At 47.4% G+C, this 23,515-nt stretch overlaps 1 protein-coding gene across 4 annotated transcripts in view; it reads right to left on the bottom strand.

Moving 5' to 3' along the window:
• LOC108924721 (ligand-dependent corepressor-like) overlaps nucleotides 1-20,496 on the bottom strand; it is a 53,276-nt gene extending 32,780 nt beyond the window's left edge. For all 4 annotated transcript variants that reach the window (XM_029250180.1, XM_029250181.1, XM_029250182.1 and 1 more), the window contains exons 1-2: nucleotides 20,399-20,496; nucleotides 2,292-2,357 (exon numbers count right to left, since the gene is read on the bottom strand). In XM_029250180.1, coding sequence (XP_029106013.1) covers nucleotides 2,292-2,357; nucleotides 20,399-20,495 — 163 coding nt within the window. In that variant the 5' untranslated portion in view covers nucleotide 20,496. The remainder of the gene's footprint in view (nucleotides 1-2,291; nucleotides 2,358-20,398) is intronic.
• Nucleotides 20,497-23,515: the final 3,019 nt, after the last annotated feature.

Genomic DNA, 23,515 nt, shown 5'->3' with positions numbered 1-23,515 from the left:
TACATAAAAAATTCCTGGCATCCACATTATTTACGGGTAGCGCTTTTATTTTACGCAAAACATCTGAAATATGTTAAGCGCAAGTCGGCGTAACCGGACAAGGCACGAAGCTGCATCTTCCTAGTTCCCGCGTTTTGAGCCGCGAACCCATCTCCTCTCGTTAGTATAGTGCTGTTTTCCCCATATTTTTGACCCTTTTCATCATTCGCAGTGCCTGGTGGTAAACGTGCACTTGAAGGAAAACGAGAACCGTCTCGCAAGTGTACAGAAATCAATTTGGAGATGAAATTGAAAATAATAAGGAAGTATGAACGTGGACAAAGATTGTTATAGTACGGGAACCAGGTTTAGCCGTATCGACTATAAACACGATAGTGAAGGATGCTGCATGTATAAAGCAGCATGTGATGATGCTGAATGCTGGGGGAGGGGGAATCTGACATGCGTAACTTTTGACTTATGTAAGGGGTTGAAGAATGTTCCATTTGTGTAAGTTGAGGGGTGTCAATATATAATCACATTATATATATACACACGTACATACACACAAATATATAGAAATCAACTTTCGCATCTGCTACTTAAGTGTAGAGATATAACAAGGGTATGTTAAAAAGTATCCACAACAATGTTTTAACAAAAAAGACACATTACTGCAGACACTTTAACCACAAAATACAGGAAGTCATCCATCAAGCCACTTAGAAATATTAGAGAAAATGCTGCTACAGATAAGCCTACTGAAGTGACAATATATAAATAAATTTTTCCCCAGAAACTCAGCTCAAAGTGCTCATTTTAATTACAAATGAATTACAAGAGAACTGGCGGAATGATAAAACACATTACAGCAAAACATCTATTACTTTTTAAATTTTTTCCAACTGTGTCATTTTACCCCCTGCTGTGGACACCGCTGTATTCTCTACTTTTTCCTTATTAATTCCCCACTTTATCCGCACGTATTCTACACGAGTGCTCTCCGTTTGCTGCAGTCTACATGTAGCCCATTGTGTTGCGACCTGGAATATTTGATGGAAAAAGAACGGTTTTCTAAGGATTAGAGTGTTTACTGTCATTAAAAAATGGGCAGACAATTTTCGGCGACACGTCTGCCAACACGAAGCCCCCGAACGCATCCGAGAAGCGCTTCCGAAAAGCAAGACAAGCCTGAAATTGCGCTTCGCGTCCGGTGCGGTCACTTCCAGCAAAGGAGCACGGGGGGTGACGGTCATGTCTAAATCCTCACACACAGAGTCGGCACCTCTGGAAAGACTCCCGGGAGTCAGTGTAAGGCAGAACCCGGAGTTCCCTTTGCTCAGGCTCCCGGCAATCTTCTCCAACATCCACCTGCGCGGCGCAACCCCGGCACGCCTAGGACGCCCATCTACCCGTCAGTGTTCTTTCTCGCGAGGAACCCAACGAAACAGCCAAACGTACTCATTTAGTGAGACTTTTCTCTGCGTGACAGGACGCATTGTCCCAAACTGTGAAAGAGCTTCAGACTTCCTGCGTCATCACGGAGCCCCAACGCACCATCTACTGTGACCGAGCACAAAAAGTCCATGTGACGAAGACGGACAATCGACCAGGGTTCGGGACCGTGCCCCCCCTACTGAGACTCCTTTCACAGGCAGAATGCATCCTTTCACACCCCTTCCAGGCAACCGCAGGGTCAAAAAGTGTCACCCAAAGTGCTGTCTGGAAGAGGGGGAGGGGGGTGATGTGTTTTCCGTCATGTCGCTCTCGCCTGGCGTCACACTCTAGTGACACCTCACACACTGGCAGAAAGCTGTCGCGCACAGGTTCAAACCCTGAGGGGAGAGCGGAATCAATCTCGGGTACGACCCGCCTCTTTTCTACGTTTCCGACAGGGGAAGATCGCCATCGGGAGTAATTCCCACCCACTGTCCCGTTGTGGGAGCCATGACCCCTGACCACAGACCGCACCTCACACACAGCTCCTGCCAACAGCCCAGCTGCTGAATTCCAAGCCCTTCGCTTCTACACAACTTTACCGATTCGAGCTCAAACGGCATTGACACATCGCCACACCTCACCGGCTGCTGATATTGCACTTGTTACTGCTCATCAAACGTGGAAATGGGGAGAAAACGAACATGGTCGGTCCAGAAGCTGCATTATTTTGTGGAAACGCAAGTCCTTGGCCTGTAACAAGTTCACATCCCCAACTGCTACCCTGCACTGTATAGCACCAAAACACAAACAACAGGATGGGGGGGGGGGGGGCTGAACATATGACATTGCTCTAAACAAACAAGGTACCTCACCTTGAAACAGGGTAAGATCTTTTATGAGTCCCGGCCCAAACAGTCCCTCCAAGATGCTTTCAAACCCTGCAGAAAGAGAGAGAGGAAAGAGGGACTGTGAACCGAGACAGGGATGGAGGCATCAACCTTTCCGGAGCCGAAAGGGACCCCCCACCCGGCATCCAGTGGGTGGGGACATGGAATACACTCGTGGAGAGCTTGTAACCACGAGTCACGCTCCATATTTATTGTTGCAAGGACACCACATCATTGCAGTTACTCCTCTTTTACTCAAAGTCTTAGGTATATTTTAAAGAAATGTCAGATCATAAACTCCCTCCCCCCATTTTACAGGCTCTTTGGCTTTTCATTTCTTCCGCCTCCCACCCCCACCTTAAAGCAAATCACCTCCTTTGCCTAATATAATAGCATGCACTAATGTCACTCACTTTTTATTAACTGTAAATACTGGATTCGGCTGTTGCCTAGCAACGACGTCGAGCAACACGAATACATATGGTACAGGCCTGCGCAAGGGGGGGAGAAAGAAAAAACAAAAAAGAACAGCCAAGTGAGACTGGCGCAATCGAGTTGGGATGGTTTATAATTGAAGTGGTGCGGCGATGTCAAAATTTCTGGGCAACAAACAAAAAATCTGCAGTCCACAAAGGGCGCTACGATGAGAGTTTCGCCCGAGGATTAACCGGCTTTGCAGGGCGAGTTAAGCTTTAACCCCTTTCAAACCGAGCCAAGGTAGGGGGGGGTGTCGGGGGTGCAGTCGACCGCCCACATGCGCCAAAATTCTGCGCCGATAATGCCCTTGGGAGATCGTGCTTCGCTCTGTGACCCGGCACCTGATGCCACGCAGTGCCGGCAAAATCCCCAAAAGAACCTGAATACAAACATTCGCTTCCCATTCATTCTAAATAAAATAAATAAATAAAAGTCTGCGGGGGTTGGGGTTGGGGGTCGGCCTCACGGGCGACTCCAGAGCCGGGAGACACCACAACTTGGCAAACGCTTCCATCACCGATGTCTCACAACATGACGGCTCCCTGACAGAAATAACTTTGAACATACGGTCAGTTGACAGCGATCCGAAAGGCTGCGTTTATTTTCTCTACCAGCATATTGGTGGAGCGATCGTGTCTACAGCGCCAACTGAATTGTGTGTGTGCGCGTGTCGAAGAATCGCCGAGGTCGCCGCTCTGCATTCCGCAACGCAAACACTTGTGCTGTGCAAAGTTGCTTTCATTTGAGGTGTTGCGTTCACGGTGCAGTTGTACTCCCCCAAAATCAATTTTTCAACGATAAACCGGTGCAACGGCGCTCCCTCGGTGTGCGATCCTTAACCCCACATGATCAGAAGCCATCGAAGAAGAACAAGAAAAACTTTACAAACCACTATGAAAGAACCAATTCTCTTATGGAAATATATGATGGGGAAAGAGGACTGAGACCGAGCGAAACCCAGTGCAATACCACGGTACACAACCAAAACACACGGTTTCTGATACGTGGTTCTAAATAAGTCAAAATAATCAAAACATAATAAATGTGAACTTTTTTGGAGAACAACTTCTTCTGTACCGACCCACCAAAGTCGGTTTACTCCACTTTACCGCAGCGACAGGACAAATGTCTTGTCAAAACAGCATGAAGCGCGCGCATGATGAGTGACAGGCGACCGCCTGCTTCGCTCGGCCAACTAATTAGATTGGGACAAAGAAGGGCCTGAAAAAGCGTCTTTTTTGGCACTCAGAGGGGACGTACAATCATTTAAATACCATGGTGATTTTCCACGTGCACACAACGAGGGACGCCACTTACGCAGCTGGACACTGAAGGGTTCAGGTGAAGCACCTCGCTCTACGGTACAGCAAAGCGCATCCTTTCCAAGTGGAACCCCGCAACCTACCGGTTAAGAGTCCGGTGAACGGGTGCTGCTCTCGAGCCCGTGGACCTCGGGAGCGAATCCCGTACGGCACACGGCGGCAGCAGCCCAGGCACCTTATGTTCCAGTGTAATTAATAAATAAATGCCTATATTAAATGTGACATCAGCGGGCCATTTTCAAAGGGCCGCTTTCTCGCAAACTCCTCTGCATTTCCTGGTAAAGCGCTGTTACTTCCAAGATCGAGCGTCGAAGAGACGGCTGAAACACAGAAGCCCGGACAACCTGCAAAAGCGCGAATTCAGAGGAACGGCGCAACTAGCGCACGAACGCGGTAACCCTCCAGCTGTATCGCGGCGCGTGCGCTTGTTAACGGCAGATATACAGATCGGTGCTGCTCCGTTGCTTCTTTCCCCGTCACGTTGGGAGCTGTAAAAAGGCGGGAACGCTTGGGTCGGACTGGTCCGGCCCACCGGTAACGAGGTCGAAGTCGGAGCTACGCCTCAGTGGCCCGTGGACAAACCGTGTGTCCTGGCGGGCGACAGAGTCGTCTTCGCACGTCTTCGGGGGGAGAGGACCACACTACCACTCTTTTCCCTTCCCTCCTGCCTCCATTGAGTGAAATCTCACAATCCGCTGCTCATCGCTGACCCGGGGTCGCAAACTCCATTCAAAAGCGATGAAAAAAAAATGGGAAACCGCACGGGTTTTTCCTTTACTGATTTCTCACTTAATGGCACAGAGTGCAAGTCAACTGGGAGGGAGAGAGAGAGAGGAGAAGAAAACAAAAAGGAAATGTTTCTTTTCGTTTTTCAACGTTGCTCTCTATGTGAGGGGGAGAAACTCGTTCCATCATGTACAGAGAGCAACGTTAAAACGTGAACACAAAACTAGAGAAAGAGCCCGAGAGCGAGATGTGGTTTGTAGTTTCAAAGAGAAATCATTCCCAGCGACCGGGTCACGGCACCACACCTTCCAGTAAGTCACTTTCCACACGGGGCCTTCGGTTCAGCTAATTGACCATAAAACGCACACAAACGCACACACGCTGGCATACAGCCTATGTATCGACCAGGAGAGACCACACACCTCCCCCACCCCTCCAATAACGGTAAATTAAGAACAAGTGACCACATTACATCAGTCCTTGAAGGTGCAGCTTGTCGGATCACAGAATCTCCGAAGTCAGCGCACGATAAAGAGGTACAGCAGGAATCTCGATGCCACAAAAACTGGGAATGCTAGTGGTCTCCGATAAGCGTGAGCTCTGAAGAGAAATAATCGGACCCTCGGCTCCAGCTATTGGCGGCTCGCAGCAGCACCTTCAAAGGACACAAATGTGCAACGAGCTGACGGGAGACGGTTTGGAAATTGCCTAGTGAAAGCGGTGTAGCGCTAGGGGGACGCCGCCACCGAAAGCGTTAGCCGGCCGCCTTAGCCTCACGACACGGCTCAGCCCCGAGCGGTTCGGCGTTTTAAACAAATTAAATCATGCGCACGCAAGCATTAGGAAGAAGGGAAACGTGGGAGAAGGCGGCGCAAATGCACGTCAGCGCTGGGCTGCAGTGATCCAAATCCCTTTTCTGGAAAATTTCTGGGCCTGGCAAAAAAGAAGGAGTTTGGGGGGGGGGGGGGGGGGGAGAAACTGGGTCACTGACTTTCAGGCCCGAGATCATACAACATGCTGGAAGCATGCATATGGCATTTTAATTTTAGGCTTTTTAAATCTGGTTTGTGTGCAAAAAGGGACCGCGCTCATCCAATCATCACGCAAAGCAGCTCTACAAATCTCTCCCACACACACGCACTACAGTGGGCTCGGAGCACCGAAGAGTGAGAATCCCCCATATTCTCTGTGCGAAATGAGATTTCAATAAGGGATATGAACAGCAATGACTGACCACACAAAGTGAAGCTCCGTGTGTTTGTTCTACTTTTAATTAACGTTATCGTTCAATTAATTACCTTTTCCATATTCAGCACTGAGCCGTCCACAGTACCTACATTTGTACATACCACAAGTACCGGGAAATTCAATATATAATCTGCCAATATTCAAAAGTGGGGGGAAAAGGTAGTCACATTTAAAATTATTACTAAGTACGACAATTCAGAGCAAAATAATTTCATGTATATTTGGCTACTACTTATTAAATATATATTAAATGGAGTGGATGGCCAATGGGTCTCTACACTGAAACTTTACCACTTTCCATCACTCTGCAAAGGGTCCAAATTTCTTTAAAAAGAAGAAAAAAAAAAAAAAGACGTTGGGACACCTGGTACCCTAGCGGTTGGAGCTGCTGTGTTTGGACGCAACGTTGCTGGATTCAATCTCACTTACTGCTGTAGTACCCTTGAGCAAGCCATTTACCCTAATTTGCACCAGTAAAAAGTACTCAATTGTATAAATGGTAAATAATTGTAAGCAGCTTAACATCAAGTTCCTTTGGGAAGAAGTACCAGCTAAATGAATAAAGGTAAATGTAACAACTTGAAACTTTTATTGGAGCACGGTGTTTGCAGCGAGTAGCACGGTTGTCTTGCAGCAGCTGGTGGTGCAAGAGGATGTGGGGTTTGAACCCTGCTCAGTCTGCGTGGAGTTTGCAAATTCTCCCCGTGTTCGAATGACGATACTCAGGTTTCTATTCACATTCCAAAGACGTTTCCAAGTGACAGCTAGTAGCGTTGTGGTTAGAGCTGCTGCCTTGGGACCCAAAGGTCGCAGGTTCCAATCACTACTCCAGTGGTAATACCCGTGAGCAAGATAATTAAATTGATTCAGTTTACTCAGACGTATAAATAGGTACATAATTGTATATAGACTAAAACTGTAATTAGCTTTGAAGAAAAAAAATGTCAGCTGAATGATAAAATGTAAATGTACAACTGTTTACTCCAAATTGCCCTTAGTGTGTGTTTCAGTGTGTAGATGAGGGACTCATCGTACGTAGTACATTTTGCACTGCACATAACCTTACGTGAAAGGGTGTGAGCCGATACTACTACAACACATTCGCTGGAAGTCGCTTTGGAGGAAAGCGTCTGCAAAATAATACGTGCAACTACCCCCCCAAGAGCTGTATTTTTTTGGGGATACGTAGCTTTTAGTTCCATAGTTTTTCTGGATTAGCATAGCACTTCTCGCCCAGCAAAGTTTGTCAGTGGCAAACCTCTAACAAAGCTGACTGCAGACGGCTAAAGTGAACGCGAGACGAAAATCAAAATAGGCAAATCGGTGGCGAAAAGGGACGGGCGACATGGTAATGAGGAGCGGAGAGCGGAACACTAAAGCCTGTGTCACGTTCGCACGTTCACATGTCATTCCACGGGCGAGAAAACGCAGAGGGGAAGAGGTGGAGGACGGAGCGCTAACGAGAGGCCGGCGTCGAGGAATCGATACCCATTAGGAACGCGACGAGGAGAGCGAGGCGAGGACATGCGCTCGGGTTGATTAAACTCGTGGAAATCCCCCCTAAGCAAGCCGAGGGAGGAAGCAAACCGGCACGACAACTGCCAATTATTACTCTTTTCCTGCCAATTAACAGAGCCACAGTAACACCGACACACAAGTAAAATATTCACCGCTGCCCTGCTGCATGCATGAATAAGTAAAGGCGTCCAGCAGAAGTGGAGAAATAATTTGAAGCAGCTGACTCGAGATCTAGGGCAGAATTTTAGCTGAGCTCCCTGAGGTCAGCTCGCCGGCGGCGCTCAGCCCAAACACCCTCGCGTTCGCGTGAGGAAGAGCTCCGAATGCACATTTCTGCCGCGGCACGACGTCAGGTTTCCGCTGCCAAGGCCACTTCTAACTTTAAATCGGCCTCGAGAAACAGGGCCTGACATCAAGAACCAAATTTAAAGCAATTACCCGACGGCACAAAATGCGCCATTTCCCTAATGTGCATTTGATGACTTGCGCAGCTTTTTCGGTACCTTTCCTAATCTGCCCAAGAGACTTATCTCTTCTACAGTGAGATCATGGCTGAGAAAATTAACTAATGACGAGGTGAAGAATAAAATTTTTCTGCCACACACATCCGAGAACGAGAGGGAGCTCCAGATGAGTGCTGCGTCGCCAAGGGCAGCGAGTCGCACACAATACGTGTGCTCCACATGTGTTCCACACGCATTCCAATTAACCTTTGCTAGTGCGAATGGCGGCTTGTCCTCCTTCCGTCAAACCGGGAGCTGCTAGCCACCAGGCACATTCCCGCTGTCGGGAGTGTACGCGGAAGGGCGGCGGTGGCTATCGGGGCTGACAGCGAACACAGTTCCGTAGCAATTTCAAAGCAATCCGTTGATCACAGCCAATCACAGCAAATTACAGGCAGCCACAGCCAATCACAGTGCACTCCCCTTCTGCCACCAATGAGCCATCACTATGCTGAGCTGCGGTTGTGGAAGTTTTAGACAGTGCTATGGAGTCGGAAGCAATTGCTGGGTTACTGAAGTCGGAAAAAAACATACCGACTCCAAGTAAATGCACGTATATGCCGGGGTATAAGTCAAGCCCCAAAAATTAGAGGTGTATTATAGGTTTAGGCCTGTATTCGCTGGATAAGTCAACCCGCAAAATAACGTGCAACTTTTGGGCAGTGCTGTGGAGTCAGAAGGAATTATACGGTTACTGGAGTCGGAGGTTTTGTGTACCAACTCCACAGCCCTGGTTTTAAGTGCCACCCTTCTTCTGTTAACTCTTTTACTAAAACATTTTAAGATGAACACAAAATGTTGCACATAAAACCATGCGCTTGAAATACGAGAATGTTTCATTTGCGCTATGTTTCGTCTCCAATCCTTCGGGCTACGAAGCACTGCGTCCGCGTGTCGTGGGCTGAAGCCCAGCGCAGAGGCTCCGTTCACGTTCCATCTCATTTCACCGCGATGCGTTTCTGTGGCACAGGTAGGTCGCGACTAGAAAACGCAACCAGTCAACCGGGTTGCCGCGTCAGCAACACTAACCTCTGACTCATTCTCTGGAGCAACTGATCCCTCCCCTCCAGCCCCAGATACACAAGGATGCTCTAAATGCATCATGGATGTAAGAGCAGGGCAGGATTTGACAGGTTCTTGAACATAAATCAAAACTATCACTTTAATGTGCACTGCAATGACCAGCTAATACACAACACTAAACACACGTACGTGGTCATTTCTTCTTCCCGATTTCCTTCCTCATTACATATGATAGTCAGTCGCTCCTCTTATGCCAGAACTGGTATCCATTTACACCAATGCTGCTCCATCTGCAAACTGGATTCTATTTAAATCACTGTTTGGACAGGTAAGCCTTTCCAGCCCCCTCCCCCAAACAATTTGCTGGCGAAGGGGTGACTATATGCCAACTTCCTTAGCTAAACAGAACAAAAACCTGCTCCACTCGGTCCTCCAACCACTTTTGAAATACAAAGAGGCGGGCGGTTATCAAAAATACCGTGAGCAACTGCTGCAGTGACCGTGCAGCGATCGCCCACCCCCACGCTCCCCAGCCATAACGCAGTCCACCCTTCGATTATTCCAGCTTCCTAGAAGTGAAAGGAAGCGATCAGAGGAAACTCCCGAAGCAGCGCAAAGCCTTCCCAGGAGCAAAGGACTTTGAACCAACTTCTCGAGGCATGATAGAAAAAAAAGAAAAAAAAATATATAGAATATATATATAAAAATGAAAAAAGCGGAGGATCCACAAAAAATGCAATTCCACATTTAATCAGTAGCTTAAGCCTGGTTGTGAAGGTATGGAAATAACACAGGTGTGCAACTGTGATGTTGGTGCCCGCCGAGTGCAGCTGCACGACAACCATTGTACAGGATCTCCAGGGATACCTTCTCTCAGGTGTTCAGCACGACCGAACCACACCCCAGAAGAGCATCAACAAAACCACTGGAGCAAACACAGCTGCCGTTTCCTTGCTCCCGGTCCCAAAACACACCAAAGTCTGACTGGCGAGGCAGCAGAATAGAGCCAAGATAAGATTAAACTATCTCATTTACTGCTCTCTTGACCCAAATCTCCAGAATTAAAGCAATGGAGGATGATAAAGGTATCACTTCTCCAGCTAGTTGTACTAGAAAGGGGGTGGGGGGATTGGGGGGCGGACCTGCTTATCCACCGCCGGTGTCACACTTTTGAGCATGGGGCCCAACACGACACCCAAGTTCACATACAATGATATTGAGCAAGAGACAGCCGTTAAAAGAACTTCTTAAGCATTTAATGCACCAATTAGCGCCGTCGAAGAGCTGTGATGCCATTACTGTGCGTTCACACTAAATGCAGGATTTTAGCATGACACATAACATTGAGCGAAGCTCGTCTGAAGAGAGGAGGATCTTCAATTAAATTACACGTTTGGCTGAGCTCCAATTTTTCCCCACCTTGGGGGGGTTCAAGCAGAACTTCAGTGCTGCCATGCAGGATGTACAGCGCAGGTGATTTAAATGCCAATTCGTCAAAAATTCCCCCATTTCAACGTGGACACCAAATATAGTCACTATTTACCAACAGCAACATTCAGGAAAAAAAAATAAGTAAATAAAAAACATGCAATCTTCTTAAAGAGGAAGTAGACCATTTGAGTTTAAAACCTGATCAAAAAAATAAATGGGGGGGCGCTGAGGAAACCACTTTTCCTTCAAGCAGAAGGACACCCAAAATTCCCAGTAGGGTCTAGGCATCAAACGCAGCTGATGTTCTACTTATTCTCCAAAAATCCCAAATCAGATACTCATATTCAAAGACCACATTATTAAGGTTTTGGTGGGTTTTAATTTATGCTGTGAGCTATGTGTTAAAAGAGAATTAGGAGATTTTAAATGTCAGGCATTGTAATGCAAACAAGTTTAATGGAGCTTAAATCTGCCCATGGGCCACATAGAGGAAGTGCATTTTCATACATGTATGTATACACACACACACACACACACACACACACACACACACAGCATTTGGATCGTACAGCTGTGTGCACGCGTGGGTTTTTTGAAGTGTTTTATGTACAATCCTCCTCCAACATGTGCTTCTACAGGTTCCTCATTTAGCGTCACTCTGATACACTTGACTTCATTTACTTCGCCCTGCTGAAGTAGATGGTACGAAAACGGTTGTGTGCGCAGATGTGCCATCGTTTCTGCCGCACTTGCGCGGCATCTCGCACGTGGGAACCTGATTTGCGTCTCAAACTGCTTCAGTGTTCAAAGTATCGACTCTGGCCTGCTGCCAGTCCCGTCGAGAAAGCAAAAGCGACAAGAACGCTGACAAATCCGAGTAGGAATCTGTCTTAATAGCAAGCCTGGGTACCACACGGTTGAGTACGGTGTATTTTTACTGTGGCAGTGAGGCGTGCTAGTACACAAAGTAGCAGTTGCTGAGCACATGGCTTGTGAATAAGCCTGCTCAGGACATGAGGAACCAAGTATTCCCAGCCCTTCGGCACCCAGTCTCCCCCAGAGATGTAGGACACTTGGGTGCTGCTTTTCTTTCACCTTCCTCTCCAGGTTGTCCCCTACCCACGTTGCCCAGGTGTACTCAGGCTTTTCACTCATACTGTATTTAAAGCAATGAAATATAAGAATAAATAAATGGCGCTTGATCATATTTCGGAAATTAAATCCCATTATCGTGCTACGTCTCAGTTATGCAGAGACAGACAATAATCCAGGGAAGAAAGCAGAGCTTTCACTTGTCATCAGAAATGCTGGAGACCGCAGAAGCGGCGCCGCCGGTCGGCGCTGACCGGGGCGGTACAGGGTGGTATCTCCCGGTCACCGGGGCCAGCGCTCTGGGTCGAGCAGTGCAGCCTGCCAATTCTCTGTTAACCATCCGTAAGGAGAATGATGTGACCAACATGTGTGTTTATTATAATAACAGTGCCGTTCGCTAGTCAAACTCCTAATTAAGGCTGCTATGGAGAAAGCTCATTAGCCAAACTCCAGACAAGAACATATGAACCATTTGGATTATTAAATCTGTTAGCGCTCGAAACCGAGCGTTCTGGAAGGAGCCAGTTACGGAGAACACATCTGAAACAAACAAACATCCAACTCGGGCTCCGCAACACAAGCTGCCATTGTTGCCCTCGTCTGACAAACAACATTTAGAAAATCGGCCACATGAAATATGATAAATATCCTAGCTGTCAAGCCCACATCTTAAAGGTAACATTAACATTTTCGGTCAAGGTGCATTTGGATCAAGACATGCAAACAGACTGAAAGCTCATATTTACTGCAGCAAAAGCCCATCAAGTACTTTGGCAGCTGCCTAGTTATGAACTGATCAGTTTATTTCATCAACAGATTTAAACATCTACGGCTGTTGCATTCCACAGTTCGCTAGCTTGCGAGCACGTTTTTTTTCATTAACGGCCCGTAGCTGTCGTTTCACTAGCGATCGAAACACTGGGGGGGAGACATAACTTATATGCTAGACAAACACTAAACCGTACCGTGGCAATTTATACAATCTGCAGGAGGTCACCGCTTTGCTGAAGCGTTTTCTAGCAGGAAACAGCGGTGCAAATAAAACAAACTTCATGCATTTTGACCTCTGCTGTACGAGCAGAACAACACGCTAACTGATCGCTTTATTACGGGATGGAAGAGAAACGACTGACAGAGATCGGATAAAATCCAACAGTAAAATTTGGGGCGAAAGGTTTTAAAAATAATGCGACTTGGTGACAGAGCTTAAACCCAGTAAACAGAGTACATTTAAAATTAAAGATGTGCGTGTACAGAAAGACGGACAGAGTAGCATAGGACACACTTTTGGTGGGACCAAGACTTTCATATCGTTGCGCTGACCTTGAAAAAACACCCTTAAGGTGTGAACGGTGTGCTTTACACATCAGGAACTCAGTAAAGTCCACCCTCTTCGGTCACCGGAGAAAAACAAATGTTGACTTTTCATGCAGACATGAATAACGAGAACAGCATCAGAAATCAGAGCCTGTTACAAAAGCACAACACAAATAAAGCGTGGACATGTGAAGGAATTTCACAGCGAAGGTACCGAGCTGTAGTTTCGGTATGCCTCGCGACCCTCGGCTGTGAGACCCCACGCTGGCGGAAGGAAGCTCCGGACAAACTTGATCATAATTTCATAACACTGACAAACTGTAAGGCACAAGTATGTGGGACAGAACCCTCTCATCATATGATTTTCACATGGAACTGGCTCATGGCAACGTGTGCACAGTCGGGACCCTCCTCATGGCCAACTCGGGCCTTCCGCCACAGATGTAGCGCCTCTGGGGTGAGGGGTGCAGAAATAAAAATAAATATTACACTTTCCCAGCACCCACTGGGGATGCGTTGAACAGGGGCCAGAGAGGTGACGGCAGAGACAGACGACAGCATCGCCGCTGGAGGCGCAACCTGATCGGCGCTCCTATAAAAATGTTCCTAGGCGCTACAAAACGTACATTTCAAGCTTGCTGCAATCCGAACAGCTCAAATACGCAACGACCTTGCGTGCGAGCGAGAAGCCGGCAGTGGCACGCGGTGCCGAAAACGCCAGATGCTCCCGACAAAAAGCAGCGTTAAACAAGTTCGGAGAATTCATCGCGATCCTTCATGGCACTCCGGCCAGGTGACGCTGCCAGAAGCACCCTTCAACGAAAAAACATTTGTTTAAAGCTCCGTGTCAGAGAGAGTAAAAGAGCGGCGTAGACGACATGGCAAAGCAACCCATGACCGCTACAACAATTCCTCTGATGGCAAAAGATCACGGAAGCAAGCAAGTCTCCGGGACAATTCTGTCCACATAAATGTCATTTAAGAAGGTCCAACTACAGCGGACCCAAAGCAAAACAACGGCACATAATCACTGGCTATTATTTTTGGACGAAAAATACCAAGGTATTATGGATTCAAGACTCCTCACCGAAAATTCAACCCAAGACCCAGCGCTGCTCAACACAGCAGACATGCCAGTCACTCCAGACACTCTTCTGTGCTCTAAGGGAAATGGGGCAAGTGGGTCCCGGTTCCAGTGCGAGGCGGCGCTGAAGGAGAGCCACTTGCGAGAGGGTCTCGAGCTCAAACTGAGGCCCGATTTACAGTCGGCTGCTGGCTCTTATCGGAGGAGTCCGACATTTTCGTATACTTTGGTGTATTCGCCGGTGCGCATATTTTTGCGATTCACTCATAATTCTCATCTTGCAGTTATATATTAAACAGTGAACTATAAACTGGTGTAATAGTGGCGTGAGGCACCATCTGCTGGCTACCGCTAAGTGGACTGGGTCACTAATGCGCTGTTAACTCCAAAATGAACAGATGCCGCCATCGCGCTCCACACCAAACCCCTTACAGCTGCAATGGGGGGGGCACAGCTCAAGTACGAGGGGAATGACACGGCACGTACCCAGGACGTCTGGTCCCCCACGTTCTTTCTCAGTAGGTTAAAAGCTCATCCTTCAGCCATAAAAGCTTTTCAAATTAAGAGGTTTATTTTATTTTACAAACAGTATTAACAATGACTATTAATTGTGTGTGCACTCTTCAAGAGCTTATCGAAGAGCATAACACCTCCTGCCGGAAGAGGTAACATCACAATGGCTGGACCACAACACTGTCAATCAGCCCGTCAACCCATCCCGCGAGCAACACCTATCTACTTGGTGAGCACTGCGGTCGTCAGGAAGCTGCGGGGTACGGTATGGGGTTCAAGGCGGCCAGGATGCCACTCTCACACACTCGCAGGAAGGGAACTGCAGAGTTAACAAGTCGACCTGAAGAATTTTTCAGAAAGTACAAGGCAGTGCAGAAGAACACAGAAGAAGGTGCCAAGTCAGCACAGAAACAGGTGGGGTCAAGATTCCAACCGGTGACACTGCAGCTGAGGTGCAACGTGAAACCCTGGTCACAAAACACTGACAGAAACAACAAACGGATCTCAGCAGAAGACTCTTACTGCATCTAAAGGGCATGAAATCCAAGAGGGAAATGTATGTGAGCATCAGCATGCGTTCGCTCCTCCAGCCTTCACGTTCTGACAAAGCACACGAACAAAACCGAAAGCTACAAATGGGAAACTACACAAACTCAAAGCAAAAATGAGGACTCTGCAAGAACCAGAACAAACCAAATGGTTCCTTGAAAGTCCCTCAATCAGACGAAACAATGAAGAAAAGTCAAATAATATCAGGGGCTCCAAAAAATAATAATAAAAAGCCCAGCTTGGTTTTGCTCCAACCGAGCGCACCAGCATTCCAGCCCAACAAGAAGATAACTCCACGCTACTAAGGATAACACAAAATTTAGGTTTATAATATTTTAACTCTTCCCTTCTGCAGTGCACCGTTAATACAGAACTCTGCGTCGTAGCTTTAAGCTCGAGAAAGTGGCGGCACGTGGCGCTTTGAGGCGGCGCGCTCTGCGATACGCTGTAAGCCCTTTCAGGCTTCAAATGTCTATTTTCACAGCGTTTGATCCTGCATTTCTCACAGCCCGTAACTTCTGTTCCACCTTCTGCCTCAATTTTCTTTGCTCTGCTGCAACACGACAGCACTGACCAGCTGCTCTTCAAAATAAACCCACTGACCGGAGGACTGGAGCAGCAGGTGGCGCAACGGTTAATATCACGCATCTGTGACCTGAAGGTCGCCATCGGAAGCCCTTGAACCTGGTATTTATCCCCATTACTGCTTGTATAAAAAGCAGGCATTTTAGGAACAAACAAAAGATGCATCAAAAACGTTAATGAAAAAAAGCTACAGAAAAATTTGTTTTTAGTGAAATGTGCCTTTTTTTGCATCTTATACAGCTGGTGATTTTTAATCCTTGCTAACAAACCCCATAAGAAGAGAATGTACAATGGGGGGAGGTGCAGAATTCCAGCAATTTAGAAATGAATAAAAATAAACTGGAACAATATTGATCGCTACACGATTTCCGACACCCCAGAGAGAGGGACGCCAAGAACACGTCCAATAAACACTCACATTATTCATCCCCAGACACCACTTTTAAAGGTGCGCAAGTCCGATCGACTGCCGGATGGGCGCAACAGCGCTTCTTAAAGCGCCTGCAAATTCTCACTGTTTGCCCAAGTTCAAAGAGCGGGAGCGACCGCCGCACTTCAGAGTGACTGTCATCAATGGCAACTGCTCGCTTGCAGCGCAGTGAGCCTCCACTTTCAAGAAAGGCGCAAAAAGTTAGATAATTTAAAAAAAAAAAAAAAAAAAAAAAAAAAAAAAATGTGCAGCGAGACACTCCTCCTGGAGCTGAGAGAAATGCCACCGACGCACCGATCTGCAGTCAAAGCGACGTCCTAGGATGAGTCCCGGGCACCAGCACGACCCTCCCAAAGTCCAGGCGGAATCCGGGATTTTCCAGCGGTGATTCGGGTTCATACAATCGATCGGCAAGCGATGGCGGTACTCACAGGACAGACAGAACAGCATGCTGAGAAAGAGCGACAGCTTCCACGTCTCGTCTTCCCTCCCAGATTGACACTTCTTGTGTCTCGAACCCTTCTCAAACGAAATTTGCGTCACTGGGAGGATGGCCTGCAAAGAACCCGCCACCAGAACGTCACTCATTTGATTTACTTATTCATTTAACTCACACTTTTGCCCGTGGCAGCTTACAAGGTCGAGTTTGTATACTACGATATTCACAAATATTTACCCATTTACACAGCTGGGTGATATTTACTGGAGCGATTCAGGCTCAGTGCCCATGATTTGAACCAGAGACCTTTAAGTACAAGCAGGCAGCTCTAACCAGTATGCCACCTGCTGCTTGTCGTAAGCCATTCTGTTTCATTTTACACAGCACTCTTCTCACTGGAGCGACAGAGCGCTGAGTAAAGATCCAGGAAACGGAGCACAAAACCAGTAAAGATCAGTATAAGATATAATTAGATATTAAGTGAGACAATAGGCAACTGAGGAAAGCAAAACAAAAACTGCCAAAGAGGAGGGAAAAATAAACATGTGGAGGTCCAAGTACCAGTGGGTGCCCAGAACTCCTGGACCTTCTGTGTGCTAACAGAGGACCAATATTTATTTGTGATACTACTACCTCTATCCAAGTTTTACCCGCAATTCAGGAACAAGGATCTCCCGCGCCACCCTGCCCCAGCCAACACCGATGACGTGCTCTTTGCAAACTGCCTGAAAGCGCGAGCGGAGAGGGTAAAAGCCATTTATTTGTCTACAGTGTTTTTTCTTAACTATTGAGAAGGGGAGGGTCCACGCATGAATCAAAGCGCACAAGTGCTTTGGCTGTCAGCTTCAGCCACAGTCCAATTTTGCCCGTCGTGCACCACGCACAGCATCCATCCCTCCATTATCAGCTGACCCGCCCGTCGACAGAGGGCCATGGTGGTCCACAACCTATCCCGGAAGCACATGGCGAGGCAGATGTGGGGCCAGTCCACCACAGGGCAATCACACACACACTCTTGCACATCAATTTCCAGTCTCAACTCTTCAGGCCAAAAAAAAGGCTGTGCATGTCCCTTTAAGATGGCCGGGGGGGGTCCTTTAGTACGAATGGAGCACCACAATGCATATTTGCGGGTTGTGCACAGAAACAACACAGCAATAATAATAATAATAATAATAATAATAATAATAATAATAATAATAATAATAGAGCAGTGAGACACTGGAGGTACCGCAGCCCACTGAAGGGAACACCTGGTTACCACACAAATGTGAACAAGGTACAAGAGGCATAAAGAATATCCACACTTAAGTACTGTATAATAATAACTGCAATAAAAAGATACGTCAAATGAGATTTGGGCTAATAAGCCACTAAATACACACGAGTATAAACGTTGACAGGGGGAGGGGGGGGTTTCACCGCACGTTTCGGTGTCACTCGACAGGAAAAGCTCCCCGTGGAGGAAAACGTGCTAAAGGTTGGTTAATATTCGTAAAAACTACTTTCGTCGAGACCTTTTCGGCAGCACGTTTAAGTCATTTCTTTAAAATCAGATTAATCAATTCAAACCAAGGAAGCGCACCCTGCCCCCTCATGTATTTTTTTTTTTAATATATATATAATATATATACACACACACACACACACACACACACACACACACACACCCTTCCTAACATCAATGTTTCTGCAGTTTCTTACTTCTTATACAGTTCAACGAAGGAAAAGAAGGCACCTTCGCACACCCAACTATCCACAAAGAAAGAACATCCTTGTGTCCAGGTGTCTTCATGTCCACGTGGGAGTTAAGGATCCCCAAATTTACCCCTTTTAACACAGCTGAATTTTTAAAAGGAGAACTGACAGATCGCATTTACGCACAATTTAATGCGGTGCAGTGGCCCTCTTTGTGTATATATTATATATATATATATATATATATATATACACACATACACACACACACACACACACACATATGTTTAAGGCTTTATTCCTTTATTCGATTTATACTTAAGACATTCAATACCGTTGAGGTTGAGAACCAAAAACGCAGAAACGATTCCTCAGCAAGCAGGTCGTTTTTTTTTTTTTTTTTTTTCCTTTTTAACAGATATATCTATTACACGCAGGCGATGATACGATTCTCCATAACAGAGGAAACGTGGCGTCAGGTGAGAGGAGTGCGGCGCTCCAGCGGGGGTTACAGGAAGGCGACGCCTCCCAATGGCAACACGGCCACGAACCGTCCACTCATTTTGAAGAAGTCGAATACGGAAGTAAGCGTGAGAAAACAAGAGTGGATGAAATTTATAATATTACTGAGAGCGCAGGGAGCCGAACACAAAGCACATGCTGTTATCATAAATCACAGTAGCTGTCGCTATTCTCCAAGGTGACTTACAGTGTTTTTACACCAAGTAACTTACTGATTCACCCCTTTATACAGCATGGTAACTTGTACTGCATCAGTTCGGTCAGAACTTGACCAAGCGCAGGAGGCAGGATTCGAACCCGGGACCTTGGACCTGCAAGGCAACAGCTCTAACCACTACGCCCACCTGCCGCCCCACGAGCTGCACCGAGACACTTTGGACCAGAGAGTGCGGGAGCTGGACAGGTGACGCTGGACACCGTTTACCTCGGTTAAGAGAGCAGTGGAACCTTAGTCGACACTTGGAAACAGCGCATTTGAGCAGATTCAAGTGAAAGTGCGGTATAAAGATACACTCTTACAGTTGACAAGAATTGGCAAGATGCAGGACAAACATCTCAAAACATGGTAAAAACACACAGTTGACCCGCTACATGTAGCTGGACATGACTGACATCTTCAAATGTGGTAAAGACACAGTTACACTGTCCGCCCCGCATGGGGGGTTGTGTCCTCCTGGACACAACATTCCAAAACGTGGTAAAACACACAGTTACCCTGCTGAGACCATAAAGTCTTTAAGTGACTTCCTCCACCCACCGGTCGCCCTGTTGTCCTCGAGACAATTAAAACAAAAACAAAAACAAAAAAACTGCACTAACTAAGACACTAAGGAAAACGGGACGTTCACGTGCTGCGGAGGACGCGCGCCGAGTCGTGACCCCCACGTCCCACCGCGCGCCACCAGTACCAACGAGCGCAACGCACGTTCGGGTGCGCGTGCCAGTTGGTCACCGACACCGTCTCTCACCTCCGACACCACCGTCCCTAACACACGAACGCGCACGCGCGCGCGCGCGCACACACACACACATAGAGAGAGCCCTGTCACACTTCTGTCACATTCCCCGATTGCAGCAATGCGCGTGCACCGCGAGCCCCCTCCCAATCAGATATAATAGAGCGAAACCTAAAAAGAAGTAGAGCGCGCTCCCGAGAAGGGGCAGCTCGCCCTCATTGGTTGAGGCGCGGTCCCTCGACCGCTCACGTGACACGTCTTCCGCACAATAAATAAACAACAAAAAAACGCTAATTATTCGCCTAACTGTTGTTTTTCTTGACTGCCCGTGCGCGCCGCAAATGCCTTTGAGATGAAACTACGAGGAGAGCGCGCAAACGCGAGGGCGGTAGAGAGGCGAGGGCGCGAACGGAGCGACGGATCAGAAACCAACGGCGTTTTTTTTTTTAGGAAGGGAAGCGAGTCGATTCCGGAGGGAGGCTGTCGGCTGAAGGGAACAGCCGCTCGAAACAAAAAAAAAAAAAAACAGCCCCGCTCCCGACGGACGAGGGGGTCGAACGGCGTTTTCGGAAGCCGCGCAAATTAAGTGGAAATGCAGCCCAAAGAGCACCGCTCCGGGGCGGCCCGGCGGCCAGGCGCGCGGTGCGCAGCGATCTTACCCACACAGTGAATGAGCTTGTGCCGCCACGAGTCAAGTTCCTGCCGAAAGCCGCGCCTCTCGATCGTGCATTGCTGCCGCTTGCACAGACTCGCCATTTTCTAGCGGCCCCGCCCGCGGCGCGCACGTCGGCGCTGGGTGCTTCCCCGGCGCGCACGTCACGAGCGTGCACGTCACCGCGACGCTTCCTCGGCGTGTGGACGGTTAGGGGAGGGGGAGGAGAGGGAAAGGGAGAAAGGGGGGAGGGGAGGAGGGTCGCGCGCCCGCTGCGGCACGTCGCTGTTGAGCCCCGCCCTCGAAATTAATATCCCATTTTCACACCAGATTTTCATTTAAAAAAAACCACAAAAAACGTTTGCATTTCTATATAAAGATACTGTTAAGGGAATTTAACCAACATCAACATCCCAGTAAGAGCTTGGCACCGAGGACCGATTCAAAATGGAATGGTTGATTTTTTGGAGAGATCATGATATGCAGATTGCTGCAGTAAGCGCTTTTCTCCACACCAGACCTTCAAAAACGCCACATTTTCCACCTCAGAATAGCCAACTTCTCCTCAGATTTGGTATTTTTAAACGTCAAAGTGTTAAAGAGAAAAATGTCGGCTAAGTGTGGAAAACGTCCAGTTCCTGAAGTGTCTATAAATAAATTAGTTCCGTTTTAACAATTAAAAATAACACAAAGAACACCTTCGTTTTACATTCCATGTCCCAAAACTAATGATTCAGATTAATTTGATCAAAATAAGGAAAAGGAGAACATCGTTAAAATGTTCTTTGTACAATATTCAATAATAGATCTCCTGTGAGGTGTTCATATGAAAAAACACAACAAACAACATTTATAAGGTTAAACATATCAGTGATCTTTTTTGTGAAAGTTTTGAATATCTGTGATTTAAATTTGGCCCTGTTTTAACTAATGAAACCAACTAATTCCCCTCATAAAGTTAAATATGTTATGAAAAATACACAGACACTATATTTTATGTTATTATATGAAGATTCCGGTTGTCATATGTGGGGCGAGAGACTCGACCTGAACTGGTTCTCAAACAGAGTCTTTGTGAGATTGAATAAAATAATTTAAACAATTAAAAGCATAGTTTCAAATCATGCAAAACATTTTGTATGCTTGCATAAAATGGAATATAAATAGTCGTGAAAACTTTTGGATAGATTACCTCGGTAATAAAGATCAGGCAGCACACGGTTAAATAACTTGGCCTGTGGCCCTCAGTGTTGCTGGTTCGAGACCCAGGAGGGGCTTGTGCTACTGCACCTTGGAAGAAAAGTATTTAACATTCAACTAAATATTTAACTGTACAAAAGAGGTAAGAGAAACTCCAGTATCTGCCAACCTTTATCTGCTCGAGATAACTAAAAATACATCTGGTTGTATAAAATCTGGTTAGAAAGCAATTTGTTTAATCAAAGTAACATTTATTTAAAAATTAACATGCAGATGCTTATTTGAATTCCTCTAATTAATGGAGGAATTAATACCGCTGTCAACAGAAGCCCCATCACACTAGAAGGCAAACGCTAGAAGAGGTGGAGAATTTGACCTATCTTGGCAACATCGTAGATATGAAAGGTGGAGCGGACGATGACGTTAGCATACGGATCGGCAAGGCAGGGTAGCTTTCCTCCAACTGAAGAATGGCTGGAGATAAACTGACCTGAACATCAACGACAAGATCAGGATCTTCAACAGGATCGTGAAGCCTGTCCTACCTTATGGAGCAGAAACCTGGAGAACCACTGCCACAACCATGAGGAGAATCTAGACGTTCATCAACACTTGCCTCAGAAGGATTCTCTGAATTCGCTGGCCTGAAACCATTAGTAACATAGAACTTTGCAGTGAACAATACAGCAACCCAGTGGAGGACGAAATACTCCAAAGACGCTGGAGATGGATCGGCCTCACCCTTCGAAAACCTGCTTTCAGCATCACACGGCAAGCCCTGACCTGGAACCTGCAAGGGAAGCGATATGGAGGGCCGACCAAAAAACAGCTTGCGCTGCGACATAGAGGCAGACATGAAGGAGATGGGATACACCTGGAGACAACTCTAGAGACTGGCACAGGATCAGGATGCCTGGAGAGCTCTCATCGGCAGCCTATGCCCCAGGCAGAGCCAAAGGAGATGATGCTGCTTTCTGCTGCTGCTGTGATGATGATGATGAGTGATGATGAATTAATGGAGAAGTCAAGTAAATACTGTACCTGGCATGAGCCCTTCTGCATAAGGATATTACTGTGCACATATAATAATCATCTTTATCCTTCAGTTCTGTTCGATAATCGTTGAACTATTTGTGATGACTCCTCCGTGAACCGCCACCTTACCGTGTGGAGGGTTTGAGTGCCTGAATGAGTCCAGGAGCTATGTTGTCTGGGGTCTATATGCCCTGGTAGGGTCTCCCATGGCAGACAGGTCCTGGATGACAGACGAGACAAAGCGCGGTTCAAAAACCCCTTATGAAGAAAAAATCAAGGCTTTCGTTTACCCCGCCCGGTATGGGGTCACCGGGGCCCACCCTGGAGCCCATGCCTGGTGGGGGGGCTCGCATGCGAGCGACTGGTGGCCAGGTCTATGCCCACGGGGCCTGGCCGGGCTCAGCCCGAAGCCACGACATTGGAGCCACTCTTCGGTGGGCTCACCACCTGCCGGAGAAACCGTAAGGGGCTGGTGCATTGTGATTTGGGCGGTGGTCGGGCCGAGTGCCCGGCCGACCCAAACCTCGGGCGCCAACTCTGGTTTTTGGGACTTGGAATGTCACCTCACTGGCGGGGAAGGAGCCTGAGCTGGTGCGGGAAGTTGAGAGATACCGTCTAGATATAGTCGGGCTCACTTCCACTCACAGCTTGGGTTCTGGAACCACTCTTCTCGATCGAGGGTGGACTCTCCACTATTCTGGCGTTGCCCAAGGTGAGAGGCGGCGGGCTGGTGTGGGCTTATTATAGCCCCCCAGTTCAGCCGCCATGTGTTGGAGTCTACCCCAGTGAACAGAGGGTCGTCTCCCTACGCCTTCGGGTCAGGGAACGGTCTCTCACTGTCGTTTGTGCTTATGCGCCTAGCGGCAGTGTAGAGTACCCGGCCTTTTTA

This window comes from Scleropages formosus, chromosome 3, assembly GCF_900964775.1.
Source record: "Scleropages formosus chromosome 3, fSclFor1.1, whole genome shotgun sequence".
NCBI lineage: Eukaryota > Metazoa > Chordata > Actinopteri > Osteoglossiformes > Osteoglossidae > Scleropages > Scleropages formosus.
Note: the sequence above shows the minus strand (reverse complement) of the source record. Positions and strands in the feature narration are given on the sequence as shown.